We start from the raw sequence: 21,829 nt of genomic DNA on the forward strand, positions 1-21,829 counted from the left end.
CGCAGCAGCACACACACATGCAAAAGCTTAAAAATATAAATATTACAGTGCAAATCCGCCATCATAATAGCAATGCTCCAAGGTACAACCGCGCCTGGCTTTTAAAGGGAATGGGAGATGTCACTCTGATTGGTTTATTGCATGTTATGCCCAAAACACAGCTATGAATTAATGAAGACACTAATTACAACCCTTTTAAACCACATGCCCAGACCTTTTTTTCCGTCAAGCTAACAAAAGTGGATTTGGACACGCCCTGAACACACCTGCGCCATGCGCTTCACGCCGTGCACTTAGATCGTTAAAATAGGATAGTGCGTAGTTTCTGACTCCCTCAAGAGGAATTCTAAGTAATGACAACAACACTGTTAGCGTGTCAACATGATACAAGTCTTACGTGATTGCGCACACGCCTCCCCCCCCCCCAGTTGCTTTAGCCACCATGGACACGGAGGATTAAAAAAACATGATGGACTCTGTCGTCATTCGAGTTTCTGCGCGGGAAAGTCACCGGACGCCACAATCTTCTGAACATAGCCACACTGAGAAATACAGGGAGATTTGTGTGGAGCTGATAGTCTTAATTAACTTATTAAGTTAATTAATTATAAGTTAAGCAACTTATTTGGCAATGGCTTGAATGTAACGGACAATCATTAATATTAAAAAGTTGCGCAGCGCGGCACAGTTAACGTAACAAGTGTCTTTGCTATTTTAAGACCGTCCTGTTTAGAGCACCATTAACACGTGTAGGAATAGAAAACCAGGCAGAGTTGTTTTACAACCAGGCAGCCCTATAATTTGGAGAGATCCAGCAGCTATCTTAGCTTCGGTGACTGCACACAGTTCTCCCCTAGCCCTGACCTCAGCTGTGCGGCTCACCTCCAACTCTAAACAAAACTAGGTTATTCCTGAAGGCGTGCCCATGGCAAAGAAAACATAACAATTCCAACAACTTCAGAAATGCCTGGAGTTGCATTTCTCCTCTTTGAGAGCCTCCCCCCCAGCTCAAGTCTTTGTGCCAAGCTAGCACGTCCTGGAACTGTGTGTCCACTGAAAGCACAGAGACCAAACTGCCAACAACCCTCCATCAAACTCCTGGTAAGACAATAAACAAATTGATCCTTAACTGTTAAGTAACTGGATAAGTAACTGTAACGACATGACTGAATTTCAAATTGTAATCCTTTTCACCACAGTAATGCATTACTGCACCAACACAGGATTTGGAGTTGTTTCTGTTTCTGGCAACCTAGATAATAAGCTCTACTCCTCTCCTTTAGCTCTGTTTGGTCTTTTTGACTGCTAAATGCATTCACTATGTCCAGCTCTTCTCTAACTTGGTGTGGTTCTGGGCAAGTAACACAACCAGGGTTTTAGAGCTTTTTTTGCATTAAACAGCTGCCTGCTAGACTGTGTAAACCCCTCCCACTCTGCAGCCTATTTAATTTCGCCCTGGAAACCAGCATGTTTAATTCTCCTGCTTCAGTTAATAATTTTGCGGAAACCAATCACAAACAGGCTTATCTACCTGCCGCGGTATTAGCGGGTTTAACACGAGGACCATGGAGAAGCGACCAAGCACCAAGCACGCCACTGAAGTGCAGCAACCCGTTGATGCCGCTTTCGCTTCTAGGTAACAAGGTCTGATTGGTTAAAGGACTATCCAATTGCGCACAGAGTGATTTAAACTATGCCCTTTGGTCACGCCTCTTGACTCCCCAGACCAATGCTCAATCTCAAATCTATTGAGCTTGGCTTGGTCTGGTGATAGCCAGACCAGCTGCCTGCTATTTCTGAAAACAACGCCGATTAGAGCGGTGACAGTGAATCCAAACAGTTTCAGGCTGTGAAACCAAATCAACGTGTTAAAAGACACTAAAAAAGCTCTGTAGATCTGAGGGGAACTGCAGAGTTGGTGGTGGTAATCCTCTGTGGGTTGGTCACTACACAGGTCTGTCCAGTGTTCATATAAAAATATTGATGAGAGCAACTTTAAAGTATATATTTTACATGGAAAAGTCAACACTGCTATACGTCATATTTGACGTATAGCAGGTTGACAGGTTGACAAAAATCTAAGACAGATGTTTGAATCTCATGCACAGAGGATTTTAAAAAAATCTAGGAGTGCTTTGTGTTTTTTTTAGCTTAGCCCCACCTCTTCCACTGTAGAGTGTTTGTCTCAGCAGTGGCTGCACAGAGGGAGAGAGGCTATGGCAAAGTCAAGCCGAGATGGGTACTCTACATGGTGTTTCAAAAAATGAAGAAAGCCCACATCAAAAGATTAGAATTTTGAATTTGCTTAAAAGATTCAGATCAAACCACTTACAGGATTTGTTTGGACATAAATCAACTAGTGAGGTCTCTTTTCAAACGTTTAGCAAGCCTCCCCACTTTACAAAAGACTTGACTTCAAGCAATTTTACTGCAATAACATAAATTAGAAATAAATCCATTAGTAAGTCTTTAGGGGTTCTTCGGATGGCAGTAAAATGGCGCTTGATTTGCTAGAATGTATATTATATAATGCTGTAAATAAGTAAGCATGCGATACATGAAGCAACCTCAGCACAGAGCAACTTACTGTGAAATATACAGTAGTACAAATTTTCCGACTGCTGCTCACATTCCTCATTCTGGGCTGGATGTGTTGGCTGTGCTGACAGTGTGATCTGTACTGCCTCATCACCAGGGGATACAGTGACTGATATAAGCCTAAACACACAATGAACACACACACACACACACACGCACACACTTACACACACAACCATGGTGCTGAGGGAACAATAACTAGCAGAGCATCCCAAAGCCAGGCATAGAGGAAAGGGGGCTGCTCTCTCCACCCCTACATCCCACCGACCCCCCACTCATTTAAGCAGCGCCTAGCTGCGTTGGCAATAATAAAGGCTTCAGATGAGGCTCTGGAGGGAAGTGAAGAAGGCCATCTTGAATCCCCTGAGGACAGATTTTCCCGTTACACGTGCCCCGGCCTTGCTGGTAAATAACAATAGAGCGGGTTTATTGACCGAGAGTGCGGGATTTGCTGCGGAAGCTTCAGACTTTGTTGCCTTCATTTCCTTCAATGAACCCAGAGGAACACAAAGCTATTGTAGTGGTTTGCAAATGCACTGGAAAGAGGAGAATTAAATCAAACCATAGATGAGAGAGTAAAAGGTCTAATAAAATATTAGTCGCTCATTGCCTTTGTTTCTAAGATTCACAGACAGAACAGTTTCCAGTCCAGACACATAGCAGCCCTAAAGGATTGTGTGTCTGTACAGTATGTGCACATGTGCCTTGTGTGTGTGTGTGTGTGTGTGCGCCAGATAAAGAGAGTGGGAAAAGCTCCACTCTTGGTAACCATGCCAATACTTTGGGGCCTAGATGTGTCTGCTTCATAGACAACGAAACACACACAACACACACTTTTTACTCCAGTATCCATCAAATCCAACCAGTCTGGGATAGAATATGCCAAGGGCATCTGATCCTTAATGAATATCAAAGGGCACAAAATATGCCCACCATGAAATCTCAATGCGTGATCAGATGAGTGTGTGTTTGGGGGAGGGCGTTTGGAGCTCTTTATCACCCAGACATAACAAGGAGCTCTTAACCCTCCCCTCCATGAATATGTATGGCTGTTTTCACTGCCTCCCCGCCCCTCTGCCCCACCACCAGCGTCCCAGACAAAGCACTTCAAACGCAGGCACAAATTGCAGTGGGGAACCCTATCGGCCTCCACCAGGCGCCAACAACCTTAAATAACTAATCCTCAGGGACCTGGGTTTGGAATAATAATCTGTTCTGAACGCTTGAACGCCACAGTGCGGAGCTTTTGTTGTTGGGCAGGTACATAATAATAATACTACGCTGATAAACAGAGACAAGGACTTCCAGTCCAGCTACTTATCTGAGTGGAGACAAAGGTGGCTTCATGAATTGCAGAAGCCATTGTGTTTGCAGAAGTGGAGCTGATGAAGGTCTTAGCTCTTTGACTGAATGTCGGCCCATTACGGCCCCACACTCCTGTGTCATATTTCCTGTGATAATCAAACCAATTGATGCCAGACAGGGAGGATGTTTGTTGACTGGCACAATGTATGGCTACAGTCTGTGTTTCTTTCACGTGATTCTCGCATCGCTCTTGTTGTTACAGCCTGTATATTTATTTTAGGTCAGTGGCTGTCTCTCCCCGGCCGATCACTTATCTCATCTGTATATTCTGGTCCTGTGTGTGTCAGCTGTATAAACAATGTGTGTCTATGAGAGTGTGTGTTGCATTGATGTCTGTGAAAGGGTTTAGCTTCTCTTTCAGGGGGTAGACACTGGCAAGCTTCAAAGATGAGGCACCACTGCAGTTGTCTGCAGCACTCTGCAAAATCCCGGGAAGCAGCTACGCAGACACATGACATTAGGCTTTCACGTTCAGATGGTGAACGTAGGTTGTTCTGGGAGTTGGTGACGTGCATGTGATGACGATTATCCAATTTCACAGAGCGTGGTCAGCGAGGTCTCTTACGCAATGTAATGCTGAGAACGCAAGAAGGAGAAAGAGCATAAATAAATCAACTAGTTGTATAAAAGTCATAACATATCTCAGAAGAACGTGTAGATCAAGATTCGACTTGGGTACACATGGCCCCAATAAATTACAAACTATTTCAAGGGTATTCTTGGCTTTTAAAATAGGACAACCGCCTGCAAGCAGACAAAACGCTAACACTGCAATCCTTTTACTATGATTCATCATCCTGGGCATACAGTATAGTTCAGTATTGGGTCAGCTGTAAATGCTGATGGTACAGAGCCCACCTGGCCTCAGACAGATTGCACAATGAGCTCCCTGGAAGGTACAAGAAGAAATCATATGTGGATGTGGAATGAAAATCTAGAGGCCTCTAAATGTGAACAATAAACCCAGACAATTCTCCTACCACCAGCAGATCCCAAGAGTCGGCAGGCGAGGCAGCGGCTAAGTCTACGGAAAAAAACTTTCAGAGGGATTGTGGGAGATGTTCATGTGGCAGCCTACGGTTACGGGTGTTCTTGGGACAGCCTTGGGACTCGATGGCAAAGGCCTTTTTCTTTGTGGCTAGTCAAATCCACATCAAGAGATAAAAGCTACCTAAACACTAAAAAAATCTGTGAACATGTTTTTTTAAGTGCTAGAAATATTTTCATACAGAACATAAAAATATCACATGCCCACACATAGAACACTGGTTGGAGGATCAACTCATTAAGCTCCTACTGAAACACAGGAGTAATACATCAAAGCTGGTTAAATTCAGACACTATTAATGGAGTGTAATGATGACGCATAATGACTTATTAACTGTGATTCATTACCTTCATATTCACCTCCAGTCTGGTTGACTGTTAATGTGGCAAATGTTGACGTAATAGTTAGTAGTATTTGTTGCCAAATCTTTGTTGTTGATTTTTCTTTGTGGTTAAAGTCAAAAGGAAAGGAAGAAAACTGTTGCCATCATTCTTCATCTCTGAATTTAAACCAGCCATTTTTGTTACGGAAATTTGTGCCTATGTAGCCGCTTGCAGTGAGTCATATTGACACACAATGGTTAACCTCACGACCACATGCCCCAGCAATTTGCTGGGAATGTTAATATCTCTGGAACATGCCCCTGACTTCACCTAATTCATCTCACGCAGCTGGGCGACCCCACTTATAGGTAGAAACAATCATCTTTCTCTTTTAACGGGACACTATGAATGAAGCCACAGCTGACAACAATAGAGTGTACCTTTTAGATGGTTGCCATGGCAACGGCTGCAGACAGAGCAAGAGAGAGAGAGAGAGAGAGAGAGAGAGAAACAGAGAGTGCAGGTCCATAGCTCTGCGCAGTGTGGATCCCTACACTAGTGCTCCACTTCTTCTCTTTACATGGTATCTTCATATTCAGCCTGCATAAGAACACGGACGTTTTAACCTGGAACTATCTAAACATTATCACCCTATATGTTTTTTCTGTCACGCTATATACAACGAGCCAGATGGTTTGTTCCAACATACATTTACATAAAGACTGACACTGCCAAATTAAGCAGACTCCAACCCAAGCATCGTCAGCTGCTAGAGAGTATTGAAAAGGGCGTTGCACGTTCAAGTCTTTAACTAGAGACAACCCGTTGATATCAAAGATGCCTCTTTATACTGTGTTATTATGTTTCTTGCAAGAAACACACACACACATAAAGAAAGCCATGTCTACATTACTGTGACTATAGCACACATCTGAAACATAATCAATTTCAAACTAAATCTAATTCAAACAGCCAGACAAGGCAGTTCAAATGCAACTGGGCATGCTGCACAACTACACACACTGCAGACAGTGTACAGCCCAACAAGCACAACAAATCACAAAAAACACACTCCTGACACATACACAGACACACACACACTCTCTGAACACGGCCGCTTGAGTACCTTTTTCTTTGACCATGACCATTGGAATTGAGGTAAATCTGCACCAGAAAAGGTTCCGGGTATCGATCACCAGTCACACAGGAGCAGCTAGTTCCTTTTTTTAGACAAGAATGAAGAGCAGAAAACAGAGCTGAGACAAAACAGAGAGAGACAGAGAGAGAGAGAGAGAAAGAGAGAGAGAGAGAGAGAGAGAGAGAGAGAGAGGTGTAGGCGCTGCTAAGCTCTCTTCCCGAAAACACCACTACAGCGTGGGGTTTGCCTCCCAACTGCCTGTTTTCCTCCCATCCCTCTCCTCAACCTCCTCCTCCTCCTCTGCCCAATCCTCCTCCCTCTTCCCCTCCTGTTCCCTCTTTCAGCCTCTCTGTTGTGTCAGCCGCCTCCTCATTGCAGCAACCAGGTGGCTGCTGCTGCTGCTGCTGCTGCTTCTGTAACCAAAAACAGTAACCCCAAATCCCTAAAACAGACCCATTCAGGAAAAATGCAGAAAAACACACATGAGATACCACACATGGATGTAAAGACAAACTGTGACAAACAAGACCACTATATACTGTATATATACAGTATATGGTGGTCTATATATATGATGGTATATATATATATATATATATATATATATAGATCAATTTTCAGTGCAGTACTTAGCCTGTTCCGCTGAAGATTGGTTCAACTTAACAAAAAGTTAAAGAATTATGTTAAAAGCTTTAAAATAATAAAGCAATGGAATGAAAGACAGATTCATTTCTGGACATGTTGGTCTTTCGTAACAGTGAAGTGGTTATAGCACCAAGCACCAAAATTAATAATTAACATTAAATAAAATATGTATTAAACACATTATCCCCAGTTCGTAAAATGCTGCCTAAATGATAAGTACTTTTTGAGAATATTATCCACACTACAGTATTAAGAAAGTTATCTAATTAGATCCAATCAACACTGTTGACCTGATCACCGTGCAGTAAAGCCAGGCTCACCTACAGTAAGGCCTAGTCTACACGTATTCCCACATATTTCCCCTCCTTTGTTCTAAAATAAATCCCATCCACACAAGCACAGTCTAAAAAAACTAAAACTCTGTCCAAACCAAAAGACAGCAACATAACCCTAACCCCAAAGCCATGTCGGCCAATCAGAAGCTTTAAAAAATAGAAGCTATTACTGGACAGCACATTGATCGTAGCAAATTCCAACCCCTCTGTTCATTAATATAGTGGACAAGTAACTGTACATGTACTGTATATGTTAAAGTTCCCATGACATGGTGCTCTTTGGATGCTTTTATATAGACCTTTGTGGTCTCCTAATACATTATCTGAAGTCTCTGTCCCAAAATTCTGCCTTGATGAAGAATTGCAGCCACTGGAGCCAGTCCCACAATGAGCTTTCCTTAGTATGTGCCATTTCTTATTCTGTAGCTTTTGAAGGGGGGGGGGGGCATGGTGGAGCCTGGGGGTGGGGCCTTGACCAACTGCCACGTTTGAAAGCCATGATGTCTCTCTCTCATGGGTGGGCCAAATTCTCTGGGCGGGCAAAGCAGAGAAAGGAGAGGTAACCTTATGATGTCATAGGGGGCAAGATTCCAGATCGGCCCATCTGAGCTCTAATTTTCTGAAAGGCAGAGCAGGATACCCAGGGCTCAGTTTATACCTATCACCATTTCTAGCCAATGGGGGACCATAGGCCGGCATGCTTAAAACCTCATAAAGTAAAACTCATAAAGTGAAATGTTCATGCCATGGGACCTTTAACATGTAGCAAGTTGTTAGCAAGGATAGAACAACCAGCATTATTTTGGCCATGTCCGCCATTGCAAAAAATGTCATCTTATTTGTTAACGCCTCACAAAGGAGATAACGGTGCACACTATGACGTTACGAAAACTGAGTTTCTGAACCTCTTTACCCTTTAAGGAGTTTTCCAAAAGATGTCTGAACCCACATTGCCACTTGAATCACATGTTTTTCCTTTGTCCACACTTTTTCTGGTCTGGTTACATCAACACAAATCTCCTCCTCAACACAATTTCAATTATAACAGGAATAGATTTTCAGCTGTGGTTCTTAATTGCTATTTATGGGACTCCAGACTAGTCAGATCAACTACATTTAGCATAGAAAGAAATTCTTAGCTCACATCTTTACTAGCCAGAGGTTGAATTCTCTTAGAGTGGAATACTCCAAACCCTCCTTCAGTTTCACAGTGGCTCAAAGATGTTATGTTTTTCTTTAAACTTGAGAAAATAAAGTTCACGATGAGAGGTGACACTAATACGTTTTTTTCATATATGACAGCCTTTTCAATCCTATTTTGCAGACTTACAGGTCTTACCAGACTAAGTTCTGTTATATTTTGTATGCATGCATGTGATTCCAACTAATCCAAGAGCTAAGAGTTGTGTGCCTTATTTTCTTTTTCTTTTTTTCTTGTTTTTGCCTTTTAAGTATAATTTCTTGTGCTCTGTCATTTTGTCTTCTGTGTCTTTTTCTGTTTAAAATCTAAACTGTACAAAATGTCTATTTTCAAAACGTGATTCTGATCTCAATAAAATAGGTATAAAAAAAACCATTTTACACACTACATTTTAAAAAATACCAGTGTACGTGTGGACTAGGCCTAATAGTGCTTACAGCAGGCCATGTACGGTATGAGGACAGCAAGAGATGGAAACATAGATCCTTTAAGGTAGAATATCAGACTTACCATGATCTCTAGCATGCACTTTGTATTAATATCTTGAATGGATCCTCTAAAATCCAATTACAGAGACCATGTTCCTGGCTTTAAAGTAGAGTTGACCTTTTTGTCAACTCTACTTTAAAGAGTTAACTCATATACAGTACGTCCAATTACGTACTCGTTGTACGTCATTTGTTGGTATTTTTATATTGATGCTTGGAACATTGCACTGTTTTAGTATAATATGACGTAGTCTATGTCAACAAGGTTCCACTTCCGGGACATTGCTTCGTACAACGCTTAGCACCGCCCAAGACGATTGTGATTGGTTTAGAGAAATTAAAGTAAACCAGAGCAGGTTTTTTTCCCATCCCGGAATGCTGTGTGGACTCACCAGACCCTCCTTTGCAGCGCTGTGGAGGTAGGCCTGGCAATGCGAGACTAACTATAAAGTAATAGGCAACCTATGTATCACTGTAAGTGCTTTTATGCTAGACATCATCCATCTGCTCCCACATGATATATATATTTACTAGTACTATTTCTCTCAAGCCTGAGTAGCAGTGCTCCACAATTTAACATGTTAATAAAGTTGTGTCTCTTTGGGAGCACATTAAATCCACTGAGACCCAGCAGAGACATAGCAGAGGACCAATTCAATATCTGCAGATACTTCAATGCGTACCCTATAGAAAATATAATTTCAGAATTAACTCAGCAATGTCACACCAGCAGCAGTTAGGGACCACACGGTCACTGATCCATCTGTCCTGTGCTGAAGCCTCACTGTATACCTCTCTATGGCTGAGAGGGAGGGAATAGTTTTACATCAGCACCACCTCTGTAATTGCTGATGCAGGCAGCTCATTATGCATTCATAATGCATTCATCCACTGCAGTGTCAACTACGCCACCTGCTGGATGCCCGGCAACGTGCATCAGTTTCCACAGGGGCGTTTTCTTCTCATCTGGCTATGGATACATGCAAGTGAGGCAAAACGGTAAAAATAGTTTTTTTTCCGGCACTCCACCCTGTTTTATGATAAAGAGAGAGAAACGTAAACGAGTTTGTGATGACCAAAGATTTGAGTGGCTGAGCAGTTTTCTTTTGGCTGGTGAAAAACCATCTCCTTATAAAAGATTAGAGGTCTACAGTGTGGTTACTAACTGCTAAATGCAACACAAAGAGTGTCCCGTTATTGTGTCTTCTCATAATACTGTAATGGACCTATTATCATTTGTGCCTCTTTTAATAAATCTCTGTAGGAGCTGTTGGACATTCATGCTACATAAGGCTTGCCAAGAGCAATTGCCGAGTAGCAAAATCTATTATCCATGGATGAAAGGTTTCTTTATTTTGCTCACCTATGGATGATCCATATCTTACTGTCCATTAATAACCTGGCCAGGGGACTATACACTCCACAGCCATCATATCAGTGCAGATTAAGCACTGTTACCATTACCACTCATATTCAGGCCTTTTACAGTTATGGACTGTTGCCTTGAGTGGTGAAGTCAGACTGAGGCCACATTTACAGTAAACAACAAACACAGAACATGTGTGAATACTTTTTGCTACACAGCCTATGCCCTGGATGATGATTTGCAGATTTTGACAAATCCAACAGACACATAGCGTGACAGACATAATTCTAATGAGCAGGATGAACCCCTCGACTGTTTTGGAGCATAGGCAGACCTATCTTTCTATCTCTGGATAATGGCAAGCATTCCACCAGCTTGTTTCTCTTTTAAAACGGCTTACAGAACATTTGAACAGCAATCTTCTTCAAAGTGTATTTCACCCATGCTACATTAGCATTCATGTGTTGCAGCTACCATGAATACACAGAAATATGATTTTACTACAATCATTTAATCAACATTCTTTCTTTGTGTAAGAATTGTGTAAGCACAACATGCATACATATGACACCACATTTTCTGATCCAAAATCCACAGGAAGCTTGGGTTGCTGGTTTCTTTTCATGTTTCTTTGAAGTATCGTCAAACATTTGGTGACCTCTGGATAACATAACTCGGGGAGCAGAATCCGTGCCACTCATATTCAAAAGCACTCGGTGAAATACTGCAGCATTGTTTACAGTGTGAGCACATTGTTTCAGCGCTGTTGTGCTGACAATTCAACACTAGAAAGGTTTAAGAAAAATTAAGGGGGAATTAAATTAGGACTATTGTTTCTTTGTCAGTTTGCAAAAAACATTTTTTTTTTTCATATCAGGTTTTAGGAAAGCAGCAGTCACATGACCCAGACTTGGCCTCAGAACTCTCAGGATGTAAGCAGCTATTGACTGTCACTGTTTGATTGATTTCAGCTGTCACTAGAGGAATGAAATGGCTAACATAAGCCTTGACCTCTGGGATTTTTGATCTAGGGTCAGTTTGCAGACACAAAGCTTCCTCAAACCTCAGCTATTAATCAAAATCAAACTTTTCACTCCAAAACAAGAGTTGCTGCAGTCTGTGGTATTTTGCAAACAAACTAAGTGCCAAGCAATGATGATTTTACTACTTTGCCTGGCATGCAACCAGAGAATACATAAGGTCTGAAAATCTGGATTTGTCCTCATGCCCATGTTGTAATCCTGATGTAAGCCACCATGTTGCTTCCTCATGTACTGTTGCTTGGCAAAATCCTGCAGGTCTACCCGTGGATATGGGTTTGCATTATATAACTATGGAGAGGACGGTGATTAATTTCCTGACTTTTTCAACATTTGCAGCAAGACTTTTTGGCGTCGGGGAGCTGTGGTTGTGTAACTCACACACAGGAGCTCTCTCACGCATACGCACAGGTCAGATGTGGAAAGTCTCAAGAGGAGTTATCACTCACTGTCATCCAATTAAAAGGAAGTAATCTCTGAGCAACAACTAATCAATTCAACTTCATACACCCACTCGTAAACAGAATGCAAAGCAGAGCGGGCAAACTGCAATACAGGTCTATAACAACAGACCCAACAACAGACAACAACTGTAGAAGAGGGCAAAGCAGAGGAGAAGAAAAGGGACCGAGGACAATAAAATGAACTGTAACTTCAATTACAAGCTAAAAGTAGAACAAAAATGTTTTTGCAAAAACCTTGTTGCATTTTATTGATAATTTGGATTACTCATTGATAAAGCAATCATCATTAAAGTTGACTGGTGTTGCAGTCAGCCTCAGTTAGGATGGATGGCTGTAATGGGAGAATCTACTAGATTCTTCTTTTCTCCTGTCCTACCTGTAGTGACTTCGTTCAGCCTCTCACTCAGATAATAATCATTTGGGTCGAGGTTGGGCAGCTGCTCCATGTTTTGTTTAGGAATGAGGTACAGGACCTCAGCCACGTGCCCATCTTCAATAATGGACATGCGCTTGACCGAGCTCTTGCGCTTCACCCGGACGCGGTGGATACTCTGGCTGCGGCTGGAGCTGCACAACTTGCCCAGGCTGTTGAGATTGGGCATAGTAGGCATGGCGCCCTGTTCCCCTTCGTCTGTCCCACAGAGTAGGGTTAAGCACTGCAGGTAGAAGTCAGCCAGAGTTGGGCTCAACTTAAAAATCCAACGCCTTTGGACATCAAGAACATGGGGTGTTCATAGAGGCACAAAACAGAAAGTAAGGAGCCAGAGCTTGGTGGGCAACTTCACAGCAGCTCATCATAAAATCATAGCAATATCCAGTGAGGCCTCCAGTGAAAACTCCTGCTTCAACAATCCATCCACCTGTTACTTCCGATCTGCAGTGGATGTGCTATAAGAATTGGAGTGTTGATGTCCACCTTCAGGTGTATGAGAAAGCCCTCTGCTGCAGGTAGAGCAGAGTGAGATACAGGGAAAGAAGCTTACACTATATGAGTGTCTTCAGCCCAACCAGCCTAGGGCCTTAAGCAGCTTAGGGCTGACGTTGAGCCTATCATTATCTTCTGGGTGGGGTTAGGTAGCTCTACATCTGGTTGTGTATGGTGGGAGTCTCTATACCTGATGTGTATCCCAATCCCTGCTTTGCTCATTCACGTGCAATGATGAGCCAAAAGGCAAACGCATTTTTTTTTTTGTGTGCTGCATTTTAAGCAAAAGTAATTCATTAAACAACAACATCCTCTTTGAAACAGCATTTTAAATGTCTCTATTACGTACATAAGTGTTTTTTTGTGTTAATGTATTTTGCATTAACCAAATGGATGCATATCAGCGTGCAGCATCACACAGTGATCCAAGACATACTTTCAGGGTAAATTGCCTTGAGCTTCTGCCGGCAACAACCAGCAAGGTCATCCCACCAGCGAACAATGCAAAAACCCACTGTTAATCATCGGCAGGATCCTTCACAATAAAAGAACTGGATCAATCTAAGTGGAAAAGCCAGCAGTGACTCTCAATTATCCGCTGAAATGGTGGAGTATAGGATTTTGGAAGATGTAGTAAGAACGCGTGTTCTAAGTTTTTAATCTTCAAACCATCTAATGTCAGGACGAATTAGATTCTGAAAAGACTACCAGAGTGCTTCTTTGATGAGCCAAATCTGTATAGCCAACATCTAACTATTGCTCCTTTTTTTTATTACAAGCACTCTTTCTTGAAAAGATGAATTCACCTTCCTTGGAAATGTGAGTTCAGCATGAGATCATTTTTAAAACACAGACATGTCTTGTTAGGAGGTGAAACAATAGAGGATGCAGAGGGAGAATCTGAGCAAACTCCACAAAAGCAATATGTTGCTGTTACTCTGATATCTTAAAAAGCAACTGAACACATCATGTTATTTATTAAACCATAAAAACAGTGCTGCTAAACACAGGGCTGTATCTTACATATACATGCACAAAGATTAATGACTAAAATCATAAAACCAAAAAAAACAAAACTTCTGTGACATCCAATATTTATCAAACAGATAAGGCTAATCACAGCCACTTTTCCCCCAACCAATGAAATAAATCATTGAGGTACATAGGCATGATGAAAGGCACAGCAGTCAATGACAAAGCATAAAATACCCTTTTAGTCTGAAGATAACGGTCTTGGCCTGCACTTCAAATTTAATGATTTTCCTCTTCGTCGGAGAAGGTGCACAGAAACGGGGTGGCTGGAGCTTGGCTGGCCGAGTTAACTACTATTTAAATCTATACAGTTTTTTGCTAATTAGACTCCTATTCAGAAACTTTCATTTCAGAGAAAAGATCCAGTGTGAGTGGTGTAAGCAAGAAGACAAACTCTAACACACACACACACACACACGCACAACAGGGCAGCTAAGGACATGCTATTCTGCTGCAGTGAGACACTGCCCTCCAATTGTCATCCACTCTGTGGTAGCTTTGACACAACTACCCACACACTCACAGATCGACACATACATGCTCAGAAAACCATACAGCTGTCCCTGCACACAGAAAAAAATCCACATCGCACACAAAATACATCCCAAACTCAGCTGTTTTTGCATTCTGCTCCACACATGAAGAAACACCCCTCCCCCCTCTTCCTCTTCATCTGTTTCCCCCCTGTCTTACCATCCAGTCCGAAGCAGGAGGTGATTCTTTGGGCGTAGTTGCAGAGCCCATCGTAGCCAGGCTCCGGCCACGCTGTATCCCTCTCCCCCATCTCTACACACTCCCACACACCGTCCCGTCGGGCAGCGCTTTCACTCCTTACCCTGCTCATCTATTATTCAGGCTTTTGCCAGGACACATGCATGCGCGCGCACACCAACCCTCATATTCACACATACAGTATACACACACACACACACACACAGACAGAGAAAAGTGCTGATGCAGAGGGTCGTGCTGTTGGAGCATGAGCAGCCCTCTCCAGTGCTCAGATAAGGATAAGGCATCAGATGTAAGTTACTGCAGAATGGAGCAATGCCTCCTTTTCCATATACCACTTATCATCCAGATTACACTGCAGTGTAACAGGTACGGTGTGCAGGATGGACTAACCCTGCTCAAGGAAAGGGCGGGGCAGAGAAGGAGGTCGGAGCAGGGCTGAAAACTAAAGATGCTAGTTGTTTAAAGCTATCCAGTTTTCCAAATGCAACAATTCCTGTCAGATCTGGTAAAATCGGTGAAGCAGTAAAGTAACCAATTATTACGGCTGACATGACCTACCTTGAATACCTTGCATTCATTCTACAACTTATACTAATATTTGGTACTTGCAGGTAATTAAATTACTTTAATATAATTTAAAAACAATTCCGCATGATTGCTATCACTTGTCTAATCATCTTAATAACCTAATAACTTTGTGGTAAACTCTGATTTATGTTTTCAACTGAAACTCATTCAACTGAAAAATGCATTATGCAGTAAGGAAAAAGCCTACAAACTACAGTGCCTTCAAAAAGGTCCGTACAATCAGATATAAAATATGATAAGCCAACTTTCACAAACAGCCCAGGACTAGCAGAAAACTGAATAACCATAAATAAACAACATTGGCACGCATATGTGAGAACCCATCCAACGTGTTGTTTTAATATTCTGCGGTGGAGCGGAGATAAATGGCTTAAATGGACCAAGAGGAACAATAAATTCACCCACATATGAATAACCAACCTAAACAGTAGCGAACCAATGGTAGCAGACAATAAATTATGAGATTATGCTTAATATTCTAACTGTGGTAGGTGTTCAGGTGACTTTCCAGACCAAGAGGGAGAATGTTCTGTAGATGGAGGAATCTGATATGAAACGCCCCGCCGCCCCCTTCAATGCCACTACATGCTGTAGGTGACCTTGCATTGAATAATGCACTTAACTCTCACTTGCTCGGGTCAAACTGCTCAATGGCCATGAATGGCAGACTCACTGCAGCAGCTCAGGTATACAGTATGTGCTTTGTCAACATCTCTGGGATAAAGATTTTCTTTAAGTAAAGGTTTTATTTAAAAGAAATAATAATAATAATGTTAAGAAATACTAGATAAAAGAAAACAGCAAAGGAAATATGATGACACTAAAAGGCCCAGATAGAGCAGTATGGCCACGAGGGTGTATTACAAGGTGGGGTGACTAATGGAACGGCATCACTACCAAGGTAAAAGCTGACGGCCCTGTGCTGGTAAGAGGAGTGGGGGGTTGGCGACTGCAAGACTGAGAGCACAGTAATGGCCGAGGCTTGCTGGGCAACTGAGGGAGGGGCTGGTAATCATAAATGCATACTGGGAAGGAAAAGTGGAGTCATATGAGACATTTTTTTTAACTTCCTCTTTCTATGGGAAGGAAAATGTTTTAATAGGCTTAAATGTTTTGGATGTTGCCCAATGCCTATAGATTTCTGGATGCAACAATACAATAGGCCGAGCCTGCAACTATATATTGATATTTGCAACATACCATTGGTTCAAGGATAATCTCCATTCTTTCTAGTGATCCACATTAGGACTACAACTAACAGTTGCTAACTTTTTTTTAGATTATTTTCTCAGTTAGTAATTTCTTCTATAAAATCTCCTCAATTTCTAAATCCCAATGTGATGTCTTCAAACACCAACCAAGATATTACAATAACTAGCACATATGACAAAGAAAATCCTCCCATTTGAGAAGCTGGGAAAATGTTCTGTTCATTCGGACTAGCCCAAAACATGTTGAGAACACACAAAATATTCTGTATTATTATCTAAACAAAAACACTTTATGTCCTCTGGTTAAATATTATGAAACACATGTAAGTCCAGTTCTCGAGGTCATGTGAGATGGGACTACTACAGTCAATTGAAATAGCACTGACTCAGCTGGCCCATGAAAAGATATATTTCTGATTTGACATATTGCTACAAAGACTGTTGTTTGTGTCCATGTGCCTGAGTTATCTGGGATAATAAATTACTAACCTCACATTTGTGTAACCAACACAGAGGTAGAGCCACTAAGGGTGGCTGGTAGGGTGTAGTTCTCATGAATAATGATTGGCTGTTTGCAGGGGTTTAAGGGTGCTAATCAGATCTATGTACCACAGGGGGGCCGTCAAGCAGTGGACTCCATCGATTTCCACCAGCAGCCATGGATACCGTAGGTCCCCTCAGTGGCGGCCACCAGTTCAAAGCCGTCTTTCTACACAGGCCCAACCAAACATAGTCTTTAGGGACAGTCATACTGTAGGCTACAGCTTAAATCTCTTTTTAAAATGTTGATGTTTAATAACAGGATCAGACCTGTCATGATGAATCCAACTGCAGATTTATTATAATAACCTTGAGTTCAGGTTTACATTGCAAGTTCTCTGCTTCTATCCAACTCTAAATCAGTCAGTCAGACCATCTGATCACACAAGGTAGCCTATAGCAGGAGCTGCTGGAGGCTCTTTATCTCTTCTGCCAGAGAACACAGTCACCTGTCACAAATCCACAAAGACATCTTCTCCACTCAGACAGGTTGAGATTGTTGCACCAAATGACAGTTTGTATTTGTGCATCTGCAGGTGGTGATGGCACAGTGGATATGACACAAGCTTTTGGTGAGGGAGATCTGGGTTTGATTCCCACCGCGATACCTCAACCAGTGTGTCCCTGAGCAAGACACTTAACCCCTAGTTGCTCCAGAGGCGTGCAACCTCTGATATGTATAGCAATTGTAAGTCGCTTTGGATAAAAGCGTCAGCTAAATAACATGTAATGCAATGCATCTGTTTTCAAAAAGATGGCACTTATTGTCACATCACCATCTAAATGCATGACAGGTACAGTACAATGACACTCAAATTCCAATACTCCACTGTATCACGGTCAACCAGTTAAGAAGGAACATCATATGCTACAAGTCCACGATCAACAGCTTTCGTTTCCAATTAGGTCGTGTGCATCCTTTAACTAATGACATGCATCATCTCTGATTAATAACAAATGTTAAAAGAAACAGACATAAAATGAGGTCCACCATAACACCTGGGATATTTTTTAAAGGGAAAAGTGTGATCTATAGGTTGCAACAGAGTGTTCATATCAACAGAATAAGTTGTAGGCTGTCTAGAAAGGGCTGCAGCAGTAGAAGCTGTAGTTTCAGCTAACCTACATACATAACAGTGTCATTATCACAGCCTGATCCAGCGGAAAGACGACGCAAATGGGCTCTCTTCTCTATTTCATCCATCCTTGAACCAAGACCCCCTCCTCTCTAAAAAATTAAGAGACTTTTCCCCAGTATAGGTATTGTTATGAAGGTTTCTGCGGCAAAAGATACTCACCTCTAGCAGACATGCCCGGTAGGTACAGAGCCTCTCTTTCTTTGCCGAGATCACCAGGAGTATATGCCCTGATACAGCGTTGAAGGAGGGGAAAAGACCGCGTTAGAACCTGATATTATCTAGGCCGACTTTAAGTTTTTGACCGTCATTTAATGGGACTAAACGCAAGGAAAGCATTCCGCCCGCGATTTGGCAGACGAGACTGGACTGCGCGATGGAGAGAGCACTTTCCAGCGACAGGGCGTGTCCTGGAACAGACAGCATCCTTCTTATTTTCCAACAACTTCACGTCCATATTTGAACATAATATCTCAGAATTACGGAGTTATGAATTACATAATTCTTGAAATGCCTCGCCTGCAGGCAGCTGCATGCTGTCGGGTCGCCTAAACGTTAAACCGGCTAGCAATAGGCTACTTTTTGTCTGGGATGACTGTGCTGTTCTGGACGCGGTAGTTGGGCTACAAAGTTGAAAGGCACTTTGTAGCAGTTATTTGTCATTTTTTCCATTTGACCTTCTACTTTACGGACAATATTTGGCATTAGACTACGAGGAGTCCTCACTTTTATCCTATAGTAGCCTAATGACCCTTAAAAGCAAGCATCACCTCCGCTCTATGCGGGAAAAACACTGCAATATCAGAGAAATAGCCAACATCCACCTGTGTCATTATGTGGGAGCATAATTGATTTTACAGCTCATCGGATATTTTCCATATAACATAGCTTATCGTTTGGTTTTCAGAATCCCATACTTGCTTTTATACTTGAAGTAAGCTTATTGATTGTTGTTTCCAAGCTGCAATATTGACAACCGTCCCTGTTTAAATGTATTGTTGCTGTCTTAATTTGTATGCAATAGTTGTCAGTAGCCTAATTATAAACTGGTGCCTTGTATGCCTGCGCCCTCTGGTGGATTAAAACAGTAGCGTTTGGCGAAGGAAGTGCCACCGTGTCCAAAGAGAGCATACGTTACTTAGCGTTAAGTCTGTAGACGTCTTGTTTACAGTGGTTGTGCCAGGCCTGTGGCCAACAACGTGTTAGGGTTTTATTGCTTACCTTTATTCTTTTGTTACAAGGGTCATTGTATGAAACCTCCAATCTGGATCGAGGCGGTAACAACAGGAAGAAGAAAATAGAGGAATTCTCTAGGTCTTCTCGGGAGAAACTTGTCCAGTCGAAGAACAAAATGTTCTCCAAATTTACGTCAATTCTTCAGCACGCTGTGGAAGCGGTGAGTTTTTTTTTACCAACAGTATATATTTATCAATTAGTTTGCTTTTGTGTATCGTCTGCTCTGGTTCAAAGGGTCCTTTGGTGGCCCAGACATCATAACGTCAGCATTCGAGATAGGTTGCTAACTGGTGAGCTAACCAATTAGCAGAAGCTAATGTTAGCGTTTTGTGTTTGACCTGTCAATTCGTTTGTTTTTGTAATCGATTATATGGCTATCTGTGGGTGTGTTTCTTTGTCTGGTTGTTTATATAGCTTACTAACTAACATATTTCCTTATTGCCATATTCTTCACTACAGCAAGTCGTCTGTGTTTATGGTAGTTGGGCAAGCTGAGCTAGCTGGTTAGCCGTAAATGTCGCTAGCTGATGATAGCACCTAAAAGCTAAAGTAACGCCGTAGTTAGCTAACGCTAGCTGTCTCGTTTTAAACAGTGGTTTATGAGAAGTGGTGTCGAAACGACTGGACCGCCGTGTTTTACCGTTAAAACGTTATACCGTTAAACGTTAATAAAGGGACATTCTGTGTGTTATCTCGCACAGTTTTTGAAGCTTTATGTTACACTTTAGCCAGCCAGCTAGCATTAACTAGCTAGAAACCAATACTAACCTGCTGAACAGTGTTTTCAAGCCGATTCACGTTGTTAAGGGTTTCATACAATAGACGTTTGGCAGGCGACCCAGCACTTTTGATTCAGGCGTAATATTATTTTTTAACGTATTATTACATTATTCTCTGTTAGGTTGTTGGTGTATGAGGATGAGATGATCCACTAACGTTTCAAGTGTAGCTAAATCTTTGTCACTCAATAGTGAAAGTGTAACCCCATTATTTAACATTTTTAACACATTGAATAAAGTCATCTTGCAGTGGAACGTTACTATTTTAGCACTGAAAAGATTTTGAAATCATGAACATTATGCTAGAAGACATAACACATTTTCCTCCAACAAACCAGTCTCAGTCCTTTTTTCAAAGATAATGGAATATATAGACATGTTGCTATGGTAATTAGTGGTGTCTTTCTTGGCCACCAGTTTAAACATAAAATATGCTTATGTTTGCATTTACTTCTTTTTCAGCTTGCCCCATCGTTGCCCTTGCAGGAGGACTTTGTCTATCACTGGAAGGCCATTACACATTATTACATCGAGACTTCTGGTAAGAAAAGTCTGAATGGCACCAGTGTAAAGTTTGAGTAAAGTAGCAGGAAACTAAGCTTGTACCGTACATAAGTTCATACAGAATTGTAACTGTATTACAGTTACAGTGTGTTCACTGTTAATACACTTATTGTCAATAATCAGTATTTTATAAGAAGGTTAGTGCACATTACAAGTTACCCGATCCAACAGAGTTGCCTGAAACCTGCTCAAGTTAAAAGCAAGCAGAGGACCACATTTTGAAGCTTGATCCAACAAACATCTTATTTTTCTCAACTATGATAAATATGATAAAACATTTGCTGTTGATCAACTTATTAATAACCAGCACTACTATAAAATAAATACATGCAGTGCAAAGGGAATGTTTATGTAGAAATACAAATTTAAATAGCATACTTTAAAGCATGCTGGGAATGCCTTTCTGGTTGAGTTTGCAATAGGCTCAACAACTCTGCCAGGACCAGAGCAGCTTCAGACTATGGATGCTTCCTCATTGTTTTCCTTTGGAATCTGCGCAAGTAAACCCTGAATGCATGACGCCTGGGTCAGTTATGCAACCTGACCCAGGTGTAAAATGAATGGGGAAAATACATCTGAAATGGGTTTTGTGGTTAAATTCACTGTGAAGACAACTTCCAAATGAACTACTGCCATCTAGTCTGTGTATATTTTGGACCAGGAAAGTCTCCTTTTCTTATTCTTCACTCCAAACGAGCTTGCAACTTCTTTGCAGCAGTTCTTCTAGTTAGACCAGTTTAACAAAATTCACTCTAAACAGCTGATTGGGGAATTTCTGTAGGGGAGAGCCGGGACGATTGAAACGCGGGACTGATGAAACATTCCAGTTTTCTCCGAGTGCAATGATGATAGACAGACTTCCTTAGGTCTGAACATAGAGCATGTTAACCTCCTTCTATCAGTCAAATATCTTCCTGTTATTTCCTTTTATCACGGAGTTACAGCCGATAAACGAGTTTTGATGGTCAAAAGTAAACTTCATTAGCGGTCACATTTTTTAAATTATTAACGAGTATTTTTCATTTAAAGGTTTGGCTACATGCTTATTCGGTAGACCAGTTAGTGTTCTCCA

The 21,829-nt window shown here is 41.7% G+C and overlaps 2 protein-coding genes across 22 annotated transcripts in view; one reads left to right on the forward strand and one right to left on the reverse strand.

Moving 5' to 3' along the window:
- LOC116693652 (actin-binding LIM protein 1) overlaps positions 1 to 18,584 on the reverse strand; it is a 45,799-nt gene extending 27,215 nt beyond the window's left edge. For 4 of the 19 annotated variants that reach the window (XM_032522766.1, XM_032522756.1, XM_032522757.1 and 1 more), the window contains exon 1: positions 12,388 to 12,952. In XM_032522766.1, the coding sequence (XP_032378657.1) occupies positions 12,388 to 12,622 (235 nt within the window). In that variant the 5' untranslated portion in view covers positions 12,623 to 12,952. Of the gene's footprint in view, positions 1 to 2,587; positions 2,720 to 6,460; positions 6,735 to 12,387; positions 12,954 to 14,661; positions 14,835 to 18,340 lie in introns of those variants that run through there. The other 15 variants (XM_032522758.1, XM_032522753.1, XM_032522754.1 and 12 more) reach the window with 9 other exon arrangements.
- The window catches only part of LOC116693656 (protein FAM160B1), a 17,593-nt gene continuing 13,910 nt past the window's right edge, over positions 18,147 to 21,829 (forward strand). Inside the window, exons 1-3 of one of the 3 annotated variants that reach the window (XM_032522776.1) lie at positions 18,147 to 18,358; positions 19,420 to 19,574; positions 20,656 to 20,734. In XM_032522776.1, coding sequence (XP_032378667.1) covers positions 18,352 to 18,358; positions 19,420 to 19,574; positions 20,656 to 20,734 — 241 coding nt within the window. In that variant the 5' untranslated portion in view covers positions 18,147 to 18,351. Of the gene's footprint in view, positions 18,359 to 19,282; positions 19,302 to 19,419; positions 19,575 to 20,655; positions 20,735 to 21,829 lie in introns of those variants that run through there. The other 2 variants (XM_032522774.1, XM_032522777.1) reach the window with 2 other exon arrangements.

Source organism: Etheostoma spectabile, chromosome 8, assembly GCF_008692095.1.
Source record: "Etheostoma spectabile isolate EspeVRDwgs_2016 chromosome 8, UIUC_Espe_1.0, whole genome shotgun sequence".
NCBI classification, from domain to species: Eukaryota; Metazoa; Chordata; class Actinopteri; order Perciformes; family Percidae; genus Etheostoma; species Etheostoma spectabile.